This window comes from Hordeum vulgare, chromosome 6H, assembly GCF_904849725.1.
Source record: "Hordeum vulgare subsp. vulgare chromosome 6H, MorexV3_pseudomolecules_assembly, whole genome shotgun sequence".
Classification (NCBI taxonomy): Eukaryota; Viridiplantae; Streptophyta; class Magnoliopsida; order Poales; family Poaceae; genus Hordeum; species Hordeum vulgare.
In genome coordinates this window covers 440,098,831-440,124,604 of record NC_058523.1, presented here as the reverse complement: position 1 = coordinate 440,124,604, position 25,774 = coordinate 440,098,831, and the positions used below count along the sequence as shown (strand labels likewise).

General features: G+C 42.7%; 1 protein-coding gene across 3 annotated transcripts; it reads right to left on the bottom strand.

Annotated features, from left to right (window-relative positions):
- Positions 1-2,539: 2,539 nt before the first annotated feature.
- On the bottom strand, positions 2,540-10,175 carry LOC123401165 (zinc finger CCCH domain-containing protein 17). Of its 3 annotated transcripts, XM_045094896.1 has the most exons (9): positions 9,462-10,166; positions 9,293-9,388; positions 9,109-9,198; positions 8,919-9,020; positions 8,672-8,818; positions 7,646-7,765; positions 7,478-7,537; positions 3,097-3,194; positions 2,540-3,016 (listed from the first exon to the last, which is right to left on the bottom strand). In XM_045094896.1, the coding sequence occupies exons 1-9, from the start codon at positions 9,909-9,911 to the stop codon at positions 2,878-2,880; spliced, it is 1,302 nt and encodes a 433-aa protein (XP_044950831.1). In that variant the 5' UTR covers positions 9,912-10,166; the 3' UTR covers positions 2,540-2,877. The 3 variants fall into 3 exon arrangements, with proteins under 3 accessions (XP_044950831.1, XP_044950833.1, XP_044950832.1); XM_045094898.1 differs by lacking the exons at positions 2,540-3,016; positions 3,097-3,194 and adding an exon at positions 3,201-3,358 and having other exon boundaries at positions 9,462-10,174; XM_045094897.1 differs by lacking the exons at positions 2,540-3,016; positions 3,097-3,194 and adding an exon at positions 5,076-5,837 and having other exon boundaries at positions 9,462-10,175.
- Between the last annotated feature and the right edge of the window lie 15,599 nt (positions 10,176-25,774).

Genomic DNA, 25,774 nt, shown 5'->3' with positions numbered 1-25,774 from the left:
ATTGTTTTTGTCCGTTCACCTTCAGCATTTTTATAGAAAATCTCCTCTGTTTTCTGGTAATTAACCCGTCATCCATGTTTAAGTAAAAAAAAAACATTTTTACTCTTTTACAAAAAGAGAACTCCCTTTTCTGGTAAATAACCCGCACTCCACCACAAGTGGTAGAAAACGTATCTTTTTGCGTTTTAGCAGAAAATCCCCTGTTATTTCAAAAATTAACCCACAGTCCATCTATAATAAATAGTACTCCCTTCGTAAACTAATATAAGAGTGTTTATATCACTGTTTTAGTTATCTAAACACTCTTATATTAGTTTAGAGAGGGAGTACTTTTTCAAAGTATCAATATCTTTTAAACCCTAGCTTCCATTTCAACATGTTATATATGAAATTTGATTAGAAAAATGTGTAGAATATGAATATGATGTTAAATTTAAAAAATGGTACTTAAGCTGCAACCTTAATTAATAATGGATTATCCATCTTTATTTCGCATCGACGCCGATAGGGATTGCAATGAACACCTCATCATCGCCAAATTAGAGACAAAAAACCATTGATAACCGTACATGTATGCATCGATAAAATCTTACATGAAAAAGAAGTAGATATGTCATCTTATGTTGAAAGAGAGACGGATCGGCAAAACCTACCGAGGTCTTAGTCGTTGCTATTGGATTACGGCGTGCGTTATTTTCTTCTCCCGTGCAAATGTTTCCTGCTACCGGGGTCTTAGTCATGGTTATTGGCTTATGACCATGTGGTATTTTATTCTCCGGTACAAGATAAATGTTTCCTACCACTCACGAGAGACACATTAGTAAAAGAGCTCATGCGTTGCAATGGAAGAAGAAAATATCGTACGGCCCTAACCAAATAACCATGGTGAAGAATAGTTATTTTTCGCCCCTCTTGTTTTGTCACTACACCATATTTTTTCATCCCGTAAATTTTGTCCTATGTTGGAAGAGAAAAAAGAAGGTAATGAAATTTATTAGGTCAACAAAACTATTTTACCTGACATAAAATTATGAACGTAAAAAGACAGTACAAAATATACCTATAAATTTAAATTTTGTGATCTTATGACTCATATCTTACCTTTTTATGCCCAAGTTTGTGTAGTGAATAAATATGGATGTAACTATTGTATACCAAACAGAATAGTTTTATGAAACGGTCATAATATACCTCAGATGCAAAATAACTTATTTTGCACCCTACTTTTTTCATACAAATTGTATAATTTTTGTATATACAGAAAATATTTTTCTATACATGTTCACCATTTTCCGAATGTGCGATTATTATTATTTTGAAATATAAGCAAAAGTAAAAAATACAGCAAAACATGAAAGGAAAAATATGAAAACAGAAAGGATGAAAAGAAGAGCTCAGAAGGCCTGTGGACTGCGGTACATACTAGGCGGGCCCATTCTGGGGCTGCTTGAGGCGAGACGAGCCACTGTTTCCCGTCAAACGATACATAGTCACGCCCGAAACCCTGTACAAAATTAGAACCAAGTATAAGGCGGGTTTTTTCCTTTCTGGAAACTCAAATATTGACCTAACTCTCAACGTGCCATAAAAAGGTCCGAAAGCTGCACTCGCGTCAACGAAAAAAATTAAAATATTCCAAAAAAATGTGTGATAAATAATTTGATGTGTGAGATCCGTTTTAAATTTTAACTTATTTAAATATCTGAACGGCTCTCAGAAAAAAGACAAATCAAGGTCTGTAAAAATTAGTTGTTCACGAACTGTTCTGGCCTGATTTGTCTTTTTTTGCTGAGAGCTTCTCAAATGTTTAAATAAGTTGAAATTTGAAGTGGACCTCACCCATCAAAATATCTACCACACAAGAAAATTGAGTTTTTTGAATTTTTTAGTATTTGTTTTCTGACCGGGAGTAGATGAACCCGAGAGCAGACTTGGATTTTCACTGAAATCATAAGGACATGTACAATGGTTAATAAGATGATCTTATCTTAAATCTTACATGTGATTTAAAGATGATAAAAAATGTCTTACAATGGATCATCTTTTAATCTTATTTTCAATAATTAGCTATTTTTAAAAACATAATGAGATACACACCTCTTGTTCTCTCTTACATAAGAGAAGACAAACTTTTTTTATGAGTTCTTTCTCCTCCGCCTCATTTATCCTACATAGCACTTTTAAGATAGCATCATTATACATACCCTAAACAACTAGGCATTTGAATTTGCAACGGATTGACTTGTAGGAATGTGCATATAACAGGGCAATATAGGACGAAGTCTTCACTCTACAGCGCTTCAGGAAGAAATACTTCTATACGGAGTTGAACACCCGGTTACAATGAGAAGAACAAGAAGAGGCATGCGTGAGTCTACAGCGCTTCAGGAAGAAATACTTCTATATGAAGTTGAACACCCGATTACAATGAGAAGAACAAGAAGAGGCATGCGTGAGCGAACGAATTCAACATAATTGTTCTAAAAAGATAGCCCTTGAGACTGCCACAAGAAAATCTCAAGTTTCGCCAACACAGGTGTGGCCGAACAAAAATCAAATCTTTATATTAATACATCCTTCTGAAGCTATCAGCACATCGGAGAAAAGCTATGAGACATTCCCATGTTCCGATGCTTTACAAATTACAAGGAATTATTCTCCCGACATCGAACCCATTCCAGAAATACACTAGCGTTCATACTGATACTACATGGGCCCTCTGCATGTATTCTAACTGCAAGCCGATCCAGGGGAATAAATGTAGGATATAACCGAAAAATGAACTGATCACCAACCACACCTCAACTCATTATGTGTATCCTTGAGAAATCCCGCATCACATACATTGGGAAACTAATCTAGAGTACACTATATCCATCAGGTTTGGGAGGCATCAATAATCCATTGCCAAACCTTCAGCTCACCGGTTCCATCCCCAGTGAAAAATAAACCACCAGGACCAGTTTGTATTGCCCTAATTTCCTGCTTGGAGAATATTCTTCCCCTATCACTGAACCTATAAAACAAACAAGTCACTTCAGAAAAATGTCAGAAGGAAGGAAAACAGAAATGATCTTAGTATGGTAACTTTCTTACGATGGCAGGTCATAGAGTCGGACAGTGTTGTCATTTAATGAACATACTAGCACAGGTTTTGATTGTGCATCAGGCATGCCAGTAAGAGCAAGTGCACCCTACAAACGGAACAAAGCAATTAGATAAGAGCAAGTGCATCCTACAAACGGAACAAAGCAATTAGATAAGAGCAAGTGCACCCTACAAACGAAACAAAGCAATTAGATAAGAGCAAGTGCACCCTACAAACGGAACAAAGCAATTAGATAAGAGCAAGTGCACCCTACAAACAGAACAAAGCAATTAGATCGTAGATACAGCAGAACATAATTCCCGAACTTCTGTAAGGTAGATGATGAAAGAAAAGGAGAATAATTTGAAGAGAAGACAGAAGCTATTGTATAGCAACCTACACGTTGTGAATCAGATAACAAGCCACCATAGCTGCCTACTGGAAGGGATTAAAAGGTGCTAGGCACAGCAGGCAATTTGCAGCGCTTGGTCACTTGAGTAGCACCTGGGCACCTCGGGCGTTTGCCATGGCGACATCCCATTTGACCCACTTCAGAGTGAAAATAGTGCTAAGAAGCATTTTGCCAGCACCTTTGTTGCTTTAAGTGGCGGCATTTGCCATGGTGACACCCCATTTGCCCCACTAGCAGGCGTGAATGAGATCAGAGTAAGAATAGTGCAGGCAGGAGAGAACACCATCGATGCACTATGGCCAAGCCCACAGCTGCTGCATTATTAGTGTAGGGTTTCCTCTGCCACTCAGTGCAAGCTACCACACATATAAGCAGAAGCCGTTGAGGCAGCAAGCACCAGCAGTAATGTTGGTACCAGCGACAACGACATCCTGCCGGAAATGACCACATCAAATCCTGCCAGCGATGCTGAGTATATTTCTTGTCAGAGGTCGTTTTCTCGCCACAGGAACTCATTGGCTGCCTATAGTCAAGCGGCCAAAGCAGCGTATTTGGTTGCTGCCGAGCACTTTAGTGCATGTAGACGAGGGCCTTACTAGTTACTACGCCTTTTTTAACATATTTTGTGTCAAAGTTTGACCACATATTTGACTACTAAAATATGAATGCATGTCACCAAAAATTATATTGTTGAATTCATATTTGAAAGTAGTAATAATGTTATTTTTGCTATGTAGTATAACTTATATTTTGTTAGTTACAATCATGGCCAAAATATGACCCGGTTCATAGAAGTAAAACAAACCTCAGCTTATCACTACATTTCTATGTTATAACTTGATTGATAATATAAATTTTACTTCGTAACGACAAAAATATTTCGTTAAGAGGAAATTTTGCATGTGAAAATGTTAGTAATTCTTGATACCTAACGGATTTTTAATTACCTTCTACAAAATTTTGTGAGGATCACAAAGCATGACTTGCAAGACTTATTTGATGAACTCAAGAAGGAGCAAATGCTTGAACTTCAAAGACTAAAATTGAGTACTGATTCAAAACATCAAGCAAGCCAAACAATTGAGAGTTTGAGACCCATCTGGTCATTGATCGTTGAACATGAGATACAAAATCATTGCAGAGATGTTTTTGAGGGAAGCTCAGAGATGCTCAAAAAACATCGCTGATCGTCGCTCAGAGGCTAGGCTGGAAGAAGTATCAAACAAGGGCATTAGCAAGAGTCAAACCGATCTTCTAACTGGAGAGATGTTTTGGAGGGAAATGTTCTGCTGAATGACAATGATAACTACAAAAGGGGGAAGATTATATTAAATGGTGGCTCAAAAATCTTGTTGTTGTTGTTGTTGTTGTGTGTGTGGGGGGGGGGGGGGGGGGGGATACCTTTGAAAAGAATTTCTCTGGTAGCTTTTCCAAAACAGAAACCCCTCAGGAGGCCTACTGGAACGGAAAAGCTGGCAGGGTGATATCAACTATAAACTGTGTGCGCAGGGCAAGTGCAGCCCAAATATCATGCTTTCAAATCCTCAAATCACATGATACCTTTTTCTCATTTTCTTTAAGGTGGTGGCTAGGTGGAAGGTTACAAGAAACAATATGGTCAGTGAATACAACTTGAACTGCATGCAATCTGCAACTCTTCTATAGGGCACTTCACTCAGTCCAGTAAAGGATCAAACTGTTAAGAATCGGAGAAAGGTATCCTACTGTTCTCAAACATACTCTTGATGAAGACTCTTAGGTATATTTCAATGCTGGTGGCTATGAAGAAAGGTAAGCCTCTATGAAGATGTCGGTTGGCTTACTGAAGCTTCTTGTTTTACGTAGTTCTTCCTTTTCAGGAGCAGCAATCTCTTTGTCAAGGTGGTTTTCTGAAATCATCATTCCTTCTCATTCATTGGTAGTAAGTGTTACATCACTTACAAGCAAAGGAACACTAGATGCCAATGATTGTCCATCCATACACTAGTAGTCAGTGAGAACCTAGCTAGCCTAGCAAGTTCATGAGCAGCAAAATTTGCTTATCTATAGCAATGCTCGAACTGAATTTGTAGGAATTCATAAGCAATGTGATAGCAGTCATCAAAGATCGCCGCGCCTACTCCAGCAAATCCTTCAGCGCCGAGATTACATCCAAGCAATCCAAGTTGACAAGCAATCGATTTCATCCTAAGGATTGTGCTAGGTTCAGCCCATGCTTCATTGCTGTGACCTCGGCTGTTAGCACATCAGAGCACCATTCCATACGGCTGTTAGCAGCAGCTATAAATTTCCCCGAGCCATCACGAACAACAGCACCAACAGCTCCTTGCAGTGTACCTGCGTCAAATGCCACATCCACATTTGGTTTAACGAAATTTCTCAGAGGTGTCCAACCACCCCGTTTAACAGCTGCTTTCGGTGAGTAGGCCGCTGCATAATTTGCAACCAATGATCTGACCGCCATAGCTATCTGAGCCGGCGTCTGAGTGGCCTCCCCATGTACCAGTTTCCTACGCTCCCACCATAAATCCCATGACCCAACAGCAACAATTAGATCAAGTTTTCTGAGACCAAGAACTGGTGAGTGGAACGAGATTCTCCTGTTTAAGCAAGAATTCCAGCACTGCTTCTCCAGCAAGGTCAACATCACATGCATGATCAATCAGGCCATCCAACCCGAGAGCTGCCCACATTTCCTTGGTTATAGTTCTTTCAGCAGTTATCTCTTTGTCAAGGTAGTTTATTTCTACCTGGGGTGTTGTTTTTTAGACCATAATTATTGAAACCAGATCACGTGCCAGGTATGAACCTGTTTGGGTTAATTCGATAAATGACACAACTAACTATGCATAATTGAGAAAGGCCACAACAAAAAAACACTTAGATATGTCATTCTGATAATTCCCAGACCAAAATGTCCCCGCCTGCTCCTTTCTTCCCTTTCTCCAACCCTCACCTCATCGGTTCACTCTCATGGGCTCATGGTTGCCACCTCTGTGATGGCGAAGCCCATCACCACCGACCATGCAGTCACGAAGTTCGCAACAATCCAGTGTTTTACCCATCGCCTATTATTCTCGTTTCTCCATGGGTAGTTGCTATCCCACTTTACCCAGCCACACTTGCTCCCTGCCCCTTTTTTTTCATGGAAAAAGGAAATATGAATTTCTCCGTGCTCCAGATCTGTTCACGCTTCACAGCCCAGCATGTCGGCTTCTACAGTTGGGTCTGGACATAAAGGACAGGAGGGAAGATGGAGAAGATACAAGAAGGAGAGTAGGAAGGAGGGCGAGCTTGCTAGAGCACTGCCACTGGTGGTGGGGAAGATAGGATGTAAGAGGAAGGAGGGAGTGGCAGCTTAACTGAAACAGAAGAAACATAAATTGGCATTTTAGTGTGTTCATGCTAATTAATGGCATCCAGGTGCTTATTAGAAGTTGGCATTAATTTTTGTAGTGTCATTTTTCAAATACGCTGAATTGTAATAGTATTTATCAAATTAACCCTTGCTTCGAGGACCTTAGGTATGTAAACGCGATAGCTTGTATATCAACCAAATAATAGTGAATGCAGCATTAAAAAAACATTATTGAACTTAACAGTCATTTGACCAGTTCACTCACTGGTCTGGTTTAAATATCCAAGTTCAATGGTAGACAAGTTGGCATGCATTGACGTATGTAGATTCCTGACACCATGTAGACGTTGAGCTTGCATGTGCGAAATTCTGAAGATGTTTAGCTAGCATATGACGAGGAAGTCCTAATGGTAAGTTCAAAGGAGCGTAAACAAGATCTTATAAGATTATTAATTGTACTGTATATTGCTGATGAGGCAGGACATAAATAAGTAAGAACAGCGCTACACATAAAAAAGGGTCAAGAAAGGACGAATCGGAAGTTAACAGGAAAGGTTGTGACAAAACCAAACTGCAATCACACAACATGACAACTGTATAAGAGTGTCGGAGCACATACATTCTCCTCTTTGTGTGTATATGTTACTTCTAAGTTTCCACTTTCTGTAGCTGCCCAGACCTAAGAAAAATAGAACTTAGAAGTATGAATTGATTGAAAAGGATAAATATGTAATTGGAATGTAAGAACAAATCATTCGATAACAAGGAGACAAGGATTGAGACTAACTTTTATTGTTTGATCCAAAGAACAAGATAACAGAAACTGATCCCAGCATAGTAGAGACATAACTACATTCGTATGATCAGAAAGAGTCTGTATGCACTGCAACGTTGCTAGATCCCATACCTGAAATATTTGTCATTTTCTTAATAATATTTGTAGAATGGGAGTATACCAAAACGACAACATGTCTGATCTTAATTGAACAATGTAATGCTAAAGTACCATCTGTCGCGTGAAGCAAAATAAGTCCAGGTGACTGAAAATTATGCACATTAACAAACAAGAGATACTTCATGTTGAAACAAGATTGGGGATACCAAAATTACTATGAGAACTTCAACAGCAACAGTGAAATAACAGAGTTTCCATAGCATCAGAATTCATACACCATTTGTAAGTGTTACAGCAGTGAGGTATTTTATTTTATTTGTTGGGATTGGAGGCTTTCCACTACGGTAGATGATATATTTATTTTTCAAAATACCTGTTATAAATGTTCCACATGTTGGTTGAGATATCACCATAAAATGTACATGTAAACTCACAGTAAGTTATTGAAGTTAGCACCCACTCTAAAATCTAAAGTTATATGTGATGCAGGCCTGCAACACCCATAGTAACAGTGCCTAACCTGATGCAGATCTGCACAACCATTAGGTGCCAGCTTTGCTTGTATAGTTGCATTTATTTTGACTACACAGTAGCACAATTCTAAGGCATCATCTGTTTTACAGCTGACTCGTATCTCCAGATGAACTAATTACCAATATGCCTACCTCTTAAATTGATGACAAAAGTCAGAAGTGTATAACTATGTACAATACATGGGCCTACTTTGCTTGTGCATTGTAAACTTCCATGATCCACCATTAGAAGAAACAGAGAGTATAAAACAGATGTTGACCTAAAGTGATGGAAGTGTTACTACAAGCTAACAGAAATTCATGATCTGATGCATGCATCAAATCCTACTACATCAAGTGTATCTAAGAATGTGTGAACAACAGTGCACAAATTCTCAATCCTTACTCTAATGGTTTTATCCATTGAGCCAGAGTAAAGTCTCATGCCTCCTACTATTAACGAAACAACAGCAAGCTGGTGCCCGGTAAGAGAAGCAGCTGGCTCAAAACAATTTGTCACGGCGCTAAATCTCCATGCCAAAATCCTTCCATCCTACACCAAGTGTAATACGAGAGAATACATCATTAACAAAAAATATATTTGCCAAGACAAATGTTAGATCCAACGACAAGACAAAAGGAAGGAAGTTTACCTGTGTTGCCGCAAAGAGTAGCTCATTGCCAACTGCAAGTGCATAGACTTGTCCAGTCGGCCCGGTAAGGTTCATTTCTGCTTGAGTTTGCATATTCCAAACCTGCAGCGACAGTTCATACAGTCAGACACACATGTGGGACAGCAATAGCATTGGGTTAAAATCCCAAATCTCAAGCACCATTTCCTACCTTCACAGCATCAGGTATTCCAACAAACACCCATGGCCCCTCGCTGATCATGCACCCAACCTCACCCCCCACGGGGAGGACACCAGCACACTATCACACACCATATAGAAAACAAAGGTACTGAAAATTGTCATACAGAACACACAATCCTTCCAAGGATACAATTCAATGATGCCTCGGCTACCTGTCCAGTTTGACAATCCCAAAGGCGCACCGTTCCATCCTTACTCCCAGAATACAGCTTGTCTGACCCAGCAGGCAGTGCGATCCCTGTCACAACCTGAAGGAACGCACAGCATTTGATCAGCGACGTTTCGAATTTTACTAGACGGTCTTATCTGTAGATGAAGTACCTTCTCGTGGCCCTGGAGAGGGGTGAGCAGCGTGATGCTATTGCTCATGCAATATGTGTGGGGGTAGCGGCACTTCTCGCCGTAGGTGCAGTCTCCGGCGAGGAAGAACTTGCAGGGCCGGTCGGGCACCTTGTGCCTCACGCCACCGTCTGCACCTCCGGGGCCCCTCCCCCATTTGTTGTAGCCACCGCCGCCGCCGCGCCCCCCTCCTCCTGAGTTGGGGTTACGCCAGACGTGCCCACCAGGGCCATCCCTTTGGTTCGGGCGCTTGGTGGTGGCCGCCTCAGGGAGCTCGCTGTGGAGGAAGGGGCAGGGGAAGCGATTGCATCGCCCAGCGCGCCAATGGATGCAGACCTTGGTAGAGGAAGACGAAGAGGCGGCGCCGGGCGCCGGTCCGAGGCGGTTGTGCACGCGCTTGTTGCCGAAGCGGCCGTCGGCCTCGAAGTCCATGGGCGTCGCCTAGGGTTTGTTGGGCTCGGGAGGCGGCGCGGGCAGAGGAGGAAGTAGTCAGATGGTATTCGGGGTTTGACGGGAGCAGCGGCGGGGATGTTGAATTTATTTAGGAGGTAGGGTCGCGTGGAAGCGACGCGGCGAGGGCTCGCCGGAATGGATGGGGAGATCCGGATCGGAGCGGGGAGAGGAGGCGCTTACGGTGGCCCTGCTTTCCCCTTGGTCGGGTTTAGCTCGCGGGCGGAAGGTTGGGCCGGCTCCGGTTAATACAACGTGGCCGGTGCCCCGCAGGCTGGCAGACGCCGACGAAGCGAACCGCCTGATGGAAGTACATACACCATTTCGTTATGTACTCCCTCGGTAAACTATAAAAGTATTTAAAACACTATTTTAGTGATCTAAACATTTTTATATTAATTTACAAAGAAAGTATAAAGTAATACAAATGTCCGTGCGTTGCATTGGGCGAAATATTAAATATAATTTTCTTTATATGTTATTATGCAATATTATTTTAATCTAATTTTTGCAAGCATTAAAAGTAAGGTTACATTGAGTATTTCTTTTAGCCATGAAATTCGATTTTACTTATACAAACATTATAAAATAGGATCATCAGAATGATTATAATTTTAAATAAGTCCGGATAATTTTTTGTATAAATTATAAACAAATATTCATGAATGCGCTAGTGTTGGAGCACGTAGACATGCTCCTTAAAAATGATCTTGTAGTTCCCTATACTAACTCATGCTCCTTAAAAATGATCTTGTAGTTCCCTATACTAACTTTGAAGTTGACGGTTGGATTGTTCTGTAGTAACACTAAGTGATAAATTTAAGAAAGAGTTGGACATGGGAGACGGCGGGAGCTCGACTTTTATGAGCCGCCTAGTGTCCCATGTCCTATTCTACCTCGCTGACGGCCGGACGGACACTACGAAGGGCATATCTAGCCGTCGGGCATGGACACGACGGACCCGAACGAACCCCGCTTAATATTAGATTTATGTTGCATGTAATAATATAGATTTAAGGTTTCTAATTTAAAGTATCCGGTTATAGAACTCGTTATTTGAGGCTTAACTGATCAACGTCCGCAGATGCGTCCAGACGTTTCCATGAAAGTTAAAGAGGTCAGATTTGTTAAGTCCGGTTATAGATGCTCTATGAGGCGGTACAATCAAATAATTATAATGAACTAATGTGAAAAGGAACATCTAGCAAATAATAGTTTGTTGGAACGTCACGAACAACCGCATATAAATCCAACGGGGATGAGCACCGAAGTATCCAACAGCTTCGAGTCTGTGTACATCTACCAACAACTATTGATCAAAAAATAGCAATAGGCACTAAATCTCCACCGAGCTGCGCACTGCATGACCCTTATCCAAAACATCACCATTCCTCGTGCTGCTACATAGAAGAGGAGACAAGCGTTGATGCCTGGTCGTGCTCCTCACAACAGCCGCTCGTGCTGCACCCAAGAAGCACTCCAGTACTTAGTGCCCGACCGCGGTGGCAGCCACTGCCGGGATCCGTCCCTCCGTGCATCCCCACACCAGCACGCCGGCAAATCACCCACTGCACAACCATGGCGGGGCGGCCTGTTCAAAGCCGTCATCGATGTGCGCCTCTGCTGGGAGCCTGGTCATGGGTGCCACCATCTGGGAGTAGCAGCATCGGGGCCAAGCCGGTGTCCGGTAGCACTTCCCCCGCGGTGCGCGCTGAAGGCCACGGCTCGGGGCCAAGCCGGTCTTCGGTAGCACTTCCCCCGCGGTGCGCGCTGAAAGCCACGGCTGCACCATGAATGTCGCCTCCATTGCGGACTGGTGCGTTGCAGAACGCCTTGCCATCAATGGGACATCGCGTCGCGGAGCGAATTGAGCGACCACGCTAGCAGGAGCCGAGAAGGTCGCGGCCGCGAGCTCTGTCGTCCGTCGTCGCCTCCTAAAAAGGAGCGACCTTCATGCTCTGTTTCGCACGCGTTGCCGCTTCTCTGACTCGTCTCATCCTGGCAAGATTCTACCCTCTCCCCATCTCTCACCATCGCGAACTCTGGATCCGGCGCCCCCAACCTTGACAGCCTTCCATGCGCCTCTCAGAGCCTCCTTCGCCCGGATCCGTCTGTTGGCAGCCATCTATCGTCGTTCTCCGGGGTCAAAGCCGTTGTGCCATCCAGATTGTCGCGTCGTTGTTCTGGAGGTCCGGCTCCGGCGACCGCCCCTCTCCGGCTCACACGCACACTCTCTCTCTCTCTCTCTCAGTCCCCCCTTCATCGGGCCGACTCTCTCGGCCCTCTCTCCCCTGCCGTGAGCCTTCGGCCATCCCCTCCACCTCCGGCCCTCTCGGTCTCTCCTGCACGAGCCCCCTCTAGGCGCTCTGCCTTCGGCCTACCCGCCCCCCTGTAAGCGCACAACGCCCACTGGCCTCCTAGTCGTGAAGCCTCATGCAACACGCTCGCCGACGAGCCGAGCAGAAGTTATTCCCCTTTCCACCTTCTCTGCCACTAGAGAAGATAGAACAAAGGAGTGCGGGTGGAATTCTCACAAGATGCATGGGTTAATTTGCAAAACGGAAATGTTTTCTCAGATACCACTTAAACAAGGACTGTGGGTTAAACACCTAAAATCTCAAGTGCCTTTTTGCAAAACTACCTTGACGACGTACGGCAGAAGTAGTAGCTGCTTTATTATTAGGGAGAGATGAAAAAGAAAATTTTCGGTTTTGATAGACACGTTTTCCTCCTGTTATATATACTTATAAAGCAACCATGGCAGACAGTGCATATAACCGAACAATATAAGGTGGTGAAGAAGAGAACGGACGTTTCCAGGCCGAGCTCCATGGAAATCGAAATTAAAAAAAATCAATTTTTTATTTCAAAAAAATCTAAAAAAATATGCAAGTAAAGAAGAATATTATGTATATGTGTGTAAATTTTTAGGATGAAATACCTTAAAATACAATCTGCACAAAAAAGACAAATTCATGGTCTGAGACGATGAATAGTATCATGTGTTAAAAAAATCAAATTTGTCTTTTTGTACAGGCCTTATTTTAACGTATGTTTTCTGTAAATTTACACACATATGTGTTACGCCGTCACTTATCTCTGTATTTATTCAGATTTTTTTAAAATATAAAAATATGAATTTTTTTGAATTTTGGATTTCATATTTAAAGGTCATCATGGAGGTTGAGCTCCAAAAGCAATTTTCCACATGAAGAACCCTTATACAAGCCGATTTCAGAAATCAAACCATGCAGAACACACACGACTACACTACTAAAAGAGAGCGCGTGAAGAACTGAATACAACGCCACACAAAGCCCTAATGACATCTCCAATGACGACCCGCAAACCGTTCACATTCGTCGTGCGGTCCAGACATGTTGTGTCATCCAACACAGGCTTCTATCGGTCTGCACGGCAGTCCAGACGCACTTTCTCCCGCAAACAAAAGACATACGTGGGGGGCTTTGCGGGGGTCCGGACAACACCCACTCCCGCTTCTGACCGCTCTGGCCCACCCAAATCCCCTCCTCCTCGCCTCGTGCGTTATGTTTGGTGCCAGTTGCCCGCATTCGTGTTGATGTAGAGCACGCCGCTCCTATAGGATCAAAAGTATGTCTAGGAGGATAGTTAGACTACTTGACCAAACTAAAACTTAACATTTTCCTAAATTTACCAGGTGACAAGTTTTAGCGATTCTACTAAGTCTAGCACACCCTACACATGCAAGACTATGAATATAGCAGCGGAAAGTAATGACATTGCAAGTGTAAGTAAATGAGGGTAAGGAAGATCAAGCGAATGAAGACACATAGATTTTTGACATGGTTCCGATAGATAGTGCTATCGTACGTCCACGTTGATGAAGCCTTCAACCCATTAAGGGTAACGGCTCTACGAGTCCACGGAAGGCTCCAGCTACAAACGGTCCACGAAGAAGCAACTTTGTCTATGCCATCATGGCTTACGTCCGTGAAGGACTAGCCTCACTCGGGGTAGATATTCACAAGGTAGATGATCTCCTTGTCCTTACAAACTTCTTGGTTCAACTCCACATGATTTGGAGGCACCCAAGCGACACCTAACCAATCTAGAAGACAACACTCTCCAAAAGGTAATACATGGTGTAGGAATGATGAACTCATTGCTCTTATGCTTTAAAAATAGTCTACTCAACACTCATTCACTCTCTCGTAGAATTTGGATTGGTAGAAGAGGATGATTGGGTGGTAAGCAACTTGGGGAGGCTAGAAATCAACATTCATATTATTAAAATGGAATATCTTGATCGCAACACATGAGTAGGTGGTTCTCTCTCAGAAAATGAATGATGGAAGTGTGAACATTTTCTGAGCGCTCTCTCCTCAAAAGATAGGGGGTGGGTGGTATTTATAGCCATCTCCGAAAATCCAACTGTTACAACATTGCTGCCCAACTCGATGAGACCAAAATAAAAAAACACGATTCTACCGATTAGTGCAAAATCTACTAACTTTTGGCTTCTCAATGAGATAAATGATAACAACTCGGTAAGACCGATTCGTTTGGCCTTGAACATATCCGCACTTTGGTGGGACCGATATGTAAAACTCAAAAATTCCAAAATCAAATATCTCGATACCAGAAGGTTGGTCATTGCTTTTCAATTGTACTGAAAATAATCTCATTTTTTTTATTAAATTAGTCAAATATTATGCTGGTTTAATTATTTTCAAAAATGATACACTTCGGGCACAGGGAAGCCGGTTGGATTTAGTTGGCTATACCGAAGCTGACAGGACATACTCAGTCGCGTAGAGGCCGATAAGTGACCCTCGGCCACGTGGAAGGTGACTACTCGCCAGAACACGTCACAAGATCTGCACGGGGTCCAATCGGCTACGGTGAAGCCAATTGGGATAGTCGTCCCCGGCGAAGCTGATAGAAGGCAGATATAGACACAGGCCGCACCATGCCCCTTTCGTCCTCCTCTCTTCCTCTTGTTTCCTTCTTCCCTTCTCTCTCCACCCAAAAATTGCTCGAAGTTTTCTATGAAATTTGAGCCAATTTCTTCCCCGTTTTCCATCGTAGTTGGATTCTAGAGGGTTAGGGGAGGCAAGGGAAACCTCGATCTCGTGATGGGGTAGCTCGTGGTGGTGGTGGTGACCATTTTGGTGGTGGAGTGGAGGTGGTTGAGGTGGTGGTGGTGGAGGTGGAGGTGAAGGTGGTGGAGGTGGAGGGGGAGGGGGAGGTGGTGGTGGTGGAGGAGGCTCCTATGTTTGTCGTTCTTCCCTTGATGTTCGTCAGTCTTTCCGTGTCGTTCGTCGTTTCTTCTCATGCTTCAAGGGTAAGATTCAACATCCGTTCTCGTAGTATTTAGTTGTGTGAATATTTGTAGTTGCTTGCATAATATATTTAGATGACAAATATTGAGGTGTGTATATATTTTTAGTTGGTCCGGTAATATTCCTAATATAATCAGATGTTTAATATTGAGGTTTGCAAATTTTTAGTTGTTTCAGTAATATGTTTAGTTTGTCATGCTGCTTAATGTTTGTCCATGTTGAAAAAAATCGATCAACAGAGATGTGTGATGTAGTGAAGTTAGGTTTTTACTATGGCCCTGGTATTATCCAAACAAATGAGATGGGAGCTAATCTGAGTGAATTTCAGTACATTGAGGTGCCAGTGACTGCCCTTGAAACATGGTATGTTAGTTAGTTGATAGAATGGTTGGCCGAGTGTTTAGGATTTAATGATGAAACACACACCATCGATGTTCATGCATTATGGACCCGTTCAAATTCAAGTATTTACTTTTATTTGAGGACAATAGAGCGGAACTCTCAGTGGTTGCGCTGGTTACAAGCTTGTGAGAGCAGGGGATGTAATCATGTTGCCTTAGTGCTTCTCGTCTTGCAACATGTTAGTGCACCTGAGGCCGAGGGTGGTTACAATTATGGCCAGAGCAGTGAAGGGATGCATGATTCACTGTCAAATTATGCGTCCCATGCTAGAAATGATGTTTATGAATCAGGGCAGAGTAGTCGGGTAGAAGGAGGAAATGACGATGATTATGCGAGTGGCGAGGCGGATGCTCACAAGATATATGGGCACATGCAAAACCAGATGGAATATCAAGATAGAGATGGTGATATTGCGAGTGATTCCGACGAGTTAGACGAAGAAGATAACGCACAGGAGGTGCCTACTCCTACATCATGGAATCAGGACTTCTCATCCTACAATGATTGTGAACGATGCTCGTGATTCTGCTTGGCAATATCACCAGAACAACATCGCAATAGGTGCCATGTATCAAAACAAGCAAGCTCTCAAGGATGCAACCATTTATTGTGCAATGTCCATGCAAAGGGTTTTTGTAGCGAACGTGTCAAGTCAGAAATACTTTACAATGATATGCAAGAACCCGGATTGTCTCGCGAGGGTGTATGGCTACCTCCCTAAGTATGGCACAACATGGGTGATTAGTGAATTAGTTCATCACACTTGGGTTATTTCCTATATCCCTTAAGACCGTGCTAACCTTGTTGGAAATATGCCCTAGAGGCAATAATAAATTGGTTATTATTATATTTCCTTGTTCATGATAGTCGTTTATTATCCATGCTAGAATTGTATTGATTGGAAACTCAAATACATGTGTGGATACATAGACAACACACTATCCCTAGTGAGCCTCTGAAGACTAGCTCATTGATCAAATATGGTCAAGGTTTCCTGGCCATAGACATGAGATGTCGTTTGATAATGGGATCACATCATTAGGAGAATAATGTGATGGACAAGACCCAAACTATGAACATAGCATATTATCGTGTCAGTTCATTACTACTGTTTTATGCATGTCAATGTATTTGTTCCTATGACCATGAGATCATGCAACTCCCTGACACTGGAGGAATACCTTGTGTGTATCGAATATCACAATGTAACTGAGTGACTATAAAGGTGCTCTACAGGTGTCTCGGAAGGTGTCTATTGGGTTGGCATGGATCAAGACTGGGATTTGCCACTCCGTGTGATGGAGAGGTATCTTGGGGCCCACTCGGTAATACAACATCACAATAAGCCTTGCAAGCAATGTGACTAAGGACTTAGTCACGGGATCTTGTATTACAGAATGAGTAAATAGACTTGCCGGTAACAAGATTGAACTAGGCATAGAGATACCGACGATCGAATCTCGGGCAAGTAACATACTGATGGACAAAGGGAATAGTATACAGGATTAACTAAATCGTTGGCGTAGAGGTTCGACTAATAAAGATCCTCGTAGAATATGTAGGAGCCCATATGGACATCCAGGTCCCGCTATTGGTCATTGGTCAGAGAGTGTCTCGGTCATGTTTGCATAGTTCTTGAACCCGCGGGGTCTGCACACTTAAGGTTTGGTGACGATTTGGTATTAGTGAGTTATGTGTGGTAGTAACCGAAAGTTGTTCGGAGTCTCGGATGATTTCTCGGACTTCACGAGGACCTACGAAATGGTCCGGAGGTAAAGATTTATATAGGGGAAGTCATATTTTGGCTACCGGAAAAGTTTTGGGTTTTTCCGGTATTGTATCGAGAAGCTTCTAGAAGGTTACGGAAACTTCCGGAGGAGTACGAAAGTCCACCAAGGTTTCCTCCACGTCCCAAGGGTTTGCATGGTCTGATGGGATACGTCATGGCCTTATTGGGCCAAGCGCACAAGTCCCTCAAGGCCCATGCAGTTAGGAAAGGTGGAAAGTCCACCTTTGTATGGAAGGGAAGGAAGGGGACTAGGATTCCACCTCCTCCCCCTTGGCTGCGCCCTAGGGCTTGGAGGGGATGTTCCCCATGCCCCTCCACCTATATATAGAGAGGAGGGGGTGCCCCAAGAGCACACACGAAGCCCTTGGCGCTCCTCTATCTCCCTAGATCATTTTCTCCTGCGTTTGCAGTTTTGGTAGCGCTAGGCGTAGCCTTGCCGCGATAGCACCACCACAAGCGCCACCACGCCATCGTGTTGCCGGAGAAATCATCTACTACTCCACCCTCGCTCGCTGGATCGAGGAGGCAGAGACGTCATCGAGCTATACGTGTGCTGAACGCGGAGGTGATGTCCGTTCGACACTTGATCGAGAGTTCATGGCACGGATCATGATTGGATCACGAAGACGTACCACTACATCAACCGCGTTCTTTAACGCTTCCTCTTAGCGATATAAAAGGGTATGTGGATCCGATCTCTCATCTCTTAGATGCTCATCGCCATGGATAGATCTTGTATGCGCGTAGGAATTCTTTTTCCCCATGCAACGTTCCCCAACAGTGGCATCGTGAGCTAGGTCTAGGCGTAGATGACATCTCGAGTAGAACACAAAGGAGTTTGTGGGCATTGATATTCAGATTTCTTCCCGCCTTAGTCTTTTCTTGATTCGATGGTATTGTTGGATGAAGCGACCCGGACCAACATTACTCGTACGCTTACGAGAGACCGATTCCATCGACTAACATGCAACTTGTTGCATAAAGATGGTTGGCAGGTGTCTGTTTCTCCTACTTTAGTTGAATCGGATTTGACAGAGGCGGTCCTTGGAGAAGGTTAAATAGCAACTTGTGTATCACCATTGTGGTTTTGCGTAAGTAAGATGCCATCATGCTAGATACCCATAGCACCCACGTAAAACATGCAACAACAAATTAGAGGACGTCTAACTTGTTTTTGCAGGGTATGTTGTGATATGACATGGCCAAAGACTTGATATGATATGGCCAAAGACATGATATGATATATTTGATGTACGAGATAGTCATGTTGTAATAGTTAAATATCGACTTGCACGTCGATGCTACGACAACCGGCAGGAACCATAGGGTTGTCTTTAATTATTTTTGTGCCCGGTGATGCTTTACGTTATTGCTAGTTCAGTAGCTTTAGTAGTAAAAGCATAGGTGGCATGGCAACCTCGATGGCAGCACAATGATGGAGGTCATGATGATGGATATCATGGTGTGGCATCATTGATGATGGAGATCATGCCCGTGCTTTGGTGATGGAGATCAAGAAGCACAAGTTCATGGCCATATCATGTCACTTATGATTTGCATGTGATGTTAATCCTTTTATGAACCTTATTTTGCTTAGGACGACAATAGCATTATAAGGTGATCCCTCACTAAAATTTCAAGATAAAATTGTGTTCTCCCTGAGTGTGCACCGTTGCAATAATTCATCGTTTCGAGACACCACGTGATGATCGGGTGTGATAGACTCTACATTCACATACAACGGGTGCAAGACAATTTTGTACACGCGGAACACTCGGGTTAAACTTGACGAGCCTAGCATGTACAGACATGGCCTCGGATCACAAGAGAACGAAAGGTCGAACATGAGTCATATAGTAGATATGATCAACATAGAGATGTTCACCATTGAAGCCAACTCAACTCACGTGATGATCGAACTTGAGTTGGTGAATTTGGATCATGTGTCATTCAAATGACTAGAGGGATGTCAATTTGAGTGGGAGTCCTTAAGTAATATGATTAATTAAACTCATTATCATGAACATAGTCAAAATATCTTTGCAAATTATGTTGTAGATTATTAGCTTGCGTTGTAGCTCCCTTGTTTTTTATATATTCCTAGAGAAAACTAAGTTGAAAGATGATAGTAGCAATTATGTGGACTGGGTCCGTAAACTGAGGATTGTCCTCATTGCTGCCGAGAAGGCTTATGTCCTTAATGCACCGCTCGGTGTGCTACCCCCCATGAGTGTCGTCTATGGATGTTGCGAACATATGACATGCACGTTTTTATGACTACGTGATAGTTTAGTGCGTCATGCTTTGCAGCTTAGAATTGAGCCGCCCATGATGTTTTGAACGTCGCGGAGCATATGAGATGTTCCAAGAGGTGAAATTAGGATTTCAGGCTCGTGCCCATGTTGAGAGGTATAAGACCTCCGACAAGATTCTTGGCCTGCAAAGTAAGGGAGAAAAGGTCAATCGTTGAGCATGTGCTCGGATTGTCTGGGTACTACAATCGCTTGAATCGAGTGGGAGTTGATCTTCTAGATAAGATAGTGATTGACATAGTACTCCAAACTCAGTGCCACCAAGCTACTGGAACTTCGTGATGAACTATAGCATATCAGGGATGCACACAGGGCCGACCGTGTGTTTCGGGAGGCCCTAGGCAAACTCAACGATATGGGCCCCTCTGTCCCAAAACCATACTTTTTAGTTTCAGATTTAAGTATAATAATTCAAATGACTCCATCGACGACAATAATAAGTGCTTAAAAAAATATTGGCCGTTTCTTAGGCAACATGGCAGGCTAATGTCAAAAAATTATGTAGGAAAAGGGATACAAAGAATTAGGAATTCATTTTACTTTTCTTGCAGAGGAAAGAATTAGGAATTTATACATTGATGATTGAAACCCTAGGTATACATGAATAAATAGTTTAATAAATACATACTAAATAAAGGATAAAATATACTCCCAACGTTCCTTAATATAAGACCTTATAGAGATTTTAATATAGACTAGATACATAGCAAAATGAGTGAATCTACATCCGAAAATATGACTACATACATCCGTATGTAGTTCATAGTGGAATCTCTAAAAGGTCTTATATTTAGGAACGGAGGGAGTACTAGTGAAATCGTCTAATTGAGGTTTGGTGGCATGGATCAGGAACATGGATGGATCATGAATCTATTTATACGTAGTACTGCTAATGATGAATGGATGAATCAGGGTCAAGGATACGTACTGATGTTGATTACTGCTGGTTATTACTGCTTCCGATGGATGGATGGAACATGGATCTTGCCGGATGGCCTCGTTGGCTCATACAGACGTACGTGCATTCGTTCTGCTGCTGATTACTGCTGCTGCTTTGGCCGGACCGCCGGGCAACGCTCGCATCGGCGATAAATCAGCGGCAGCTGAGGTGACTAGGCGTCGAGCGACAGGCAGGGCTGCCGATGATTCCGACGAACCGACGAGGGCACGACTCGACGATTAGACGAAGGAAAACCAGCGAGTCAGCGTGACCCTTCGTTGATTCAACCGTCGCATCAGGCACCAATGCTCTTTTATTTTGATGGGAGCATCAATGTTAGCGACCAAGCGGGACGCTTCAATCGCTTAGCAAAGCTCCTTATGGGTTCAATTCTTTTCTTTTGTAATATTTTATATCTAACTAAATCATGGGCCCCAGCTCGCCTGGCCCCTGGGCCGTCGCCCCGCCGGCCATACACCAGGGCCGACCCTGGATGCACAAGATGATCCCTGAGTTATTCGCGATGTTTGACACCGCGAAAGTAGAAATCAAGTAGGAGCATCAATTGTTGATGGTTAGTAAAACCATTAGTTTCAAGAAGGGCAAGGGCAAGAAGGGATACTTCATGAATGGCAAACCAGTTGTTGCTCTAGTGAAGAAACCCAAGGTTTAACCCAAACATGAGACTAAGTGCTTCTGTTATGAGGGGAACAGTCACTGAAGCGGAACTAACCTAGCTACTTGGTAGATAATAAGGCTGGCAAAGTCGACAAAAGTATATTGGATATACATGTGATATTTATGCGTACCTTGCTAGTAATCCTAGTAGCATCGGGGTATTACATACCGGTTCAGTTGCTAAGTGTTAGTAACTCGAAATTATAGCTACGGAATAAACAGATACTAGCAAGGGTGAGGTGACGATGTGTGTTGGAAGTAATTCCAAAGGTTGATGTGATCAAACATCACGCGCTCCCTCTACCATCGGAATTAGTGTTGAACCTAAATAATTGTTATTTGATGTTTGCGTAGAGCATAGACATGATTAGATCGTGTTTATTGCAATACCATTATTCATTTAAAGATAATAGTGGTTACTATGCTTACTCGAATAATACATTCAATGGACATGCACCTAAAATGAATGGTTTATTGAATCTCGATCATAGTGATACACATGTTCATAGTATTGATGCCAAAAGATACAAAGTAGTAGTGATAGTACCACTTACTTGTGGCACTACCGCTTGAGTCATATTGGTATAAAACACATGAATAAGCTCCATGATGATGGATCTTTGGACTCACTGATGACGAGTTGATGAATATACTTCTCGCCCCTCGTTGGTTACCCCAAGTGGAAGGTGGAGATGTAGTCAGTAGCAGTTTTCCCTTACACGGGGACGGTAAGGTTATCGAACCAGGAGTACTCCAAGGATCAACAAGTAGGTGTCCGCTACTCTAGCGCTAGCAGAACAAGTGGACCTGCACACACAACAAATAAATTTGCTCCCAACGAGTACAGAGAGGTTGTCAATCTCTCCACCCTTGTAGTTTACAAAGGATCAAAACACAAGCGAGAATAGTGATAGTGATTGCAACAAAAAAGTAAATGAAAGGAGTATATGATGGAGGTGTAAGCAATGGTGGTAATATGGACTTGAGTCACATGATGTTCACTAGTGATGTCTCTCTCCAAAAAGACGATAAACAACTATGCATGGGTAAACAAATTACAACTGGGTAATTGACAGAATTATAAACGCACCACAATGCTAATTATGCTACTTGAAAGTTAGAGGCTCAATAGTAATGGGCAGTATGCCAAGACAAGTAGACCGTGTATTCATCAACATCTACTTACTAATCATCCACCTTGAGATATCTATCCAGAACATCTCGCCGGTATTAAGTTGCGAGCCCCACCCAAAGTGTAAACTCAAAGCAATGGACAACTGCATTAACAAACTTTGGGTAAGGTAAACAATCCTTGCAACCGCGGTCACAAGCACCGTTGTTTTCTCCCTCGTGGCAACAACACATCCCCTAGTCTCATGTTTCTGTCACTCAAGCTAGACATCAGGGGGCATGAACCCACAATCATGCATAATGCTCCCTCTTGGAGTTACAATCTACTACTCGACCAAAGCAATAAACAACAACGGAGAACATGCATGAATCACTAAAGAACATAATATAAAAGGATAATCAAATATATAAATCATCACAATCTGAACATAATCTCATAATCCATCGGGTCCCAGCAAACCGAGCATAGCAATAGCAAGAAAATTACATAGATGCCTTGATCATGTAGGGCAGCTCACAAGGGCTAATCATTGAAGCATAAGATAGGAGAGAAGACATCACATAGCTACTGGTCATGGACTCATGGTCCAAGGAGGACTACTCACGACACGTCCGGGAAGCGTCCATGGCGGTGGAGAAGCTCCCAGAGGTCAATCCTCCCTCCGGCAGGGTGTCGGCAAGAGGTCTCCTCACGCTCCCGATCTCGGGAGCGCTACGACGGTGGAACGATGGAGAATTTCACGATTCTGGATATGATGGAAGGGTTTCCGATCGTAGGGGTAAATATAGGCCGAAGGAGGGCACTAGAGGGTGTGGGACCCACCCAGGCGACCTGTGGGCGCGCAAGGGGCCAGGCCGAGCAAGGAGGCCGCCTGGGCAGCCCCTGGCTCCCCTCTGGCCCATCTTCGTGCTTCGTGAAGCTTCCATCATGCTGATTTTTATATTTTATTCTCGGGATTTTTGGGACTCTGGAAATTGGGGTAAAAGTCCCTGCAAAAAAGACATCAGCACACAGAAACTGGCACTGGGTGCACTGAGTTAGTAGGTTAGTCCAAATATGTGTAAAATGTATGAAAGTGTAGCAAAACATATAACAATGTCACCCAAAAGATCATGGAACAAGGAGAAATTATAGATACGTTTGGGACGTATCAACTTCCCCAAGCTTAATTCCTGCTCGTCCTTAGTTAAATGATAACACAAATAATTTCTGTGGTGACATGCTAACACACATATAAGAACTTCAAAGTAAAGCAAGTAAGATATGCAATTCAATTCAAGACAATAACTATCAAGAGTCTATATCTAGTATTGAAATTTGTAAAGTAAGAACATAAAGGTGCAGGAGCTCTCGCTGTCCGTGACTCGAATGTCTCCAAACGGTGTTTGCGTGCAAGAAGTGAGAGATGGGTTTAGAACATAAAACTATTTTTTTAATTGAGAACTCAATCTACTAAAACTTCACACTTGGTCTCCTTTGGAATCTTATTTTGACTCATCCCGAGATTACTAGTCAGGCAAAAGTCAAAATGATCCTCTCCCTTTCGACTTTGAGCACTCATGCAATGGATGAGCGCAAGCAAGATATGTTGGCACTTACGATGGCAAATAGAATAATGATGGGGAAGGAAGACATAAAAGGGTGTGAAAGGCTCACATCAACGAGTACAACCATAGGCGAGAGAAAGCCAAATGATAGATATGATGTGAGGAGTAGGGATTGCCATGCAACGGGTGCACATATGAGCTAAGGTAAGCTTTCCAATGGAACAAGTGGGGTGCATCCAACTTGCTTGCTCATGAATACCTAGAGATCATTTGAGGAGGCTCATCATTGGAATATACTCCCTCTGTACCACAATATTTGTTGTTGGGGAGAACTAGTTTAGTTCTCTCCAACAACAAATATTATGGGACAGAGGGAGTACAAGCCAAGTTCTATAGTGTAAGGGTCCCCACATAGTTATGCATGAATGATAATCTCTATGGAGTACAAATATAACAATGGAGTACGAATGTGTATCTTTCAAAAGGAATAGTGGTGTTGCCCCCTTCTCTCTTTTTATTTTGTTTCCTTTTTCTTTTTCTTTATTTTTTTAATTTTTTTGTGGCCTTTTTGGCTCTTTCTATTTATCTCTCATTTGTCATCTTTGGGATCTTTTAATTTGTCCTCTTTGGAATCTTTTAATTTGTCCTCTTTGGGATCTTTTCCTCACTTAAGGGCAACACTCTATATTTTAGAAGAATAAAAATAATATCTTCACACTTTATAAGAAGTACTCAACATAAAGACGAATGAAAACTATCATGATGTATGCAAATGTATGCCTCTGCCAGTGTAGCAGGATATGCAATGAAACTAGCACGTCATGTAGCAATAATAAGGGCAAGGCCCAACTAGCATGCGGCTCCTCGATCAAGCAAAAGCATGTATGACATGAATATCAAGTCATGAGATGGTGGATGTTGCATGTCAATGTATCTCGGAAAGGCTATGAAAATGCCTTAATAGGTAGGTATGGTGGCTGTTTTGAGGAAAGATATAATGGGGCTTATGATGACAGAGCGTATCATGCCAAGGGTTGGGATGCACCGGCGAAGTTTGCACAAACTCTCAAGATGAGAAATGGCAATGCACGGTACCGAAGAGGCTAGCAAAATATGGATGGTGGAAGCGCCAACAATTGAATACTCGCATTAGTCTGAAGAACACATACACTTATTATCGGTAACTCTCCGTCTAGTCAGGAAATTCACAAAGAGACAAGTACCCCGAGAGGAGTGTTTGGGGGTTTGGTTATCCTTGTGCATCCTCGACCCATGGTAACGTGGGGGTACTCTATATATTCCAACCCTCCAGAGGTTAGCGATCAATCTAGTAGCTAGAGTTATCAACTAATTTTTAGTTTTTGAAAAACACACGAATTTCCCAAAACATGACACATATCACTAATAGGCTCAAGCTCTTGGCACCAATAGTCCAAACATTACTCAAATCAATACTTGATAACTATTGCAAGTTACTACTATACTTAAATAGCAACCTGAGTTACCTACTCATGCAAGACACACAACTTAGAGCAGCAAGCCAACTCTCTAAACAAGATAAGCATGATAACTCAAGAGATTTCCAAAATCAACCTAAATAAAAGCTCTTAAAAAGATAAATCATGAAAAATAAGAGCTAAGCATGACAGCAGCTATGAAAAGATAGAGAACACACAAAAAAGATAAGCATGAAAACCTATGTTGTGTTCTAGGGTGGAGTG

Excerpts from the sequence above, each read along its gene's own strand:
- LOC123401165 (XM_045094896.1), bottom strand. The coding sequence starts at position 9,911 with ATGGACTTCGAGGCCGACGGCCGCTTCGGCAACAAGCGCGTGCACAAC. Across the intron at positions 8,819-8,918 it reads TACTCTTTGCGGCAACACAG|GATGGAAGGATTTTGGCATG; the intron begins GTAAACTTCCTT and ends CACTTGGTGTAG. Across the intron at positions 7,766-8,671 it reads CAATGGATAAAACCATTAGA|GTATGGGATCTAGCAACGTT; the intron begins GTAAGGATTGAG and ends CAAATATTTCAG.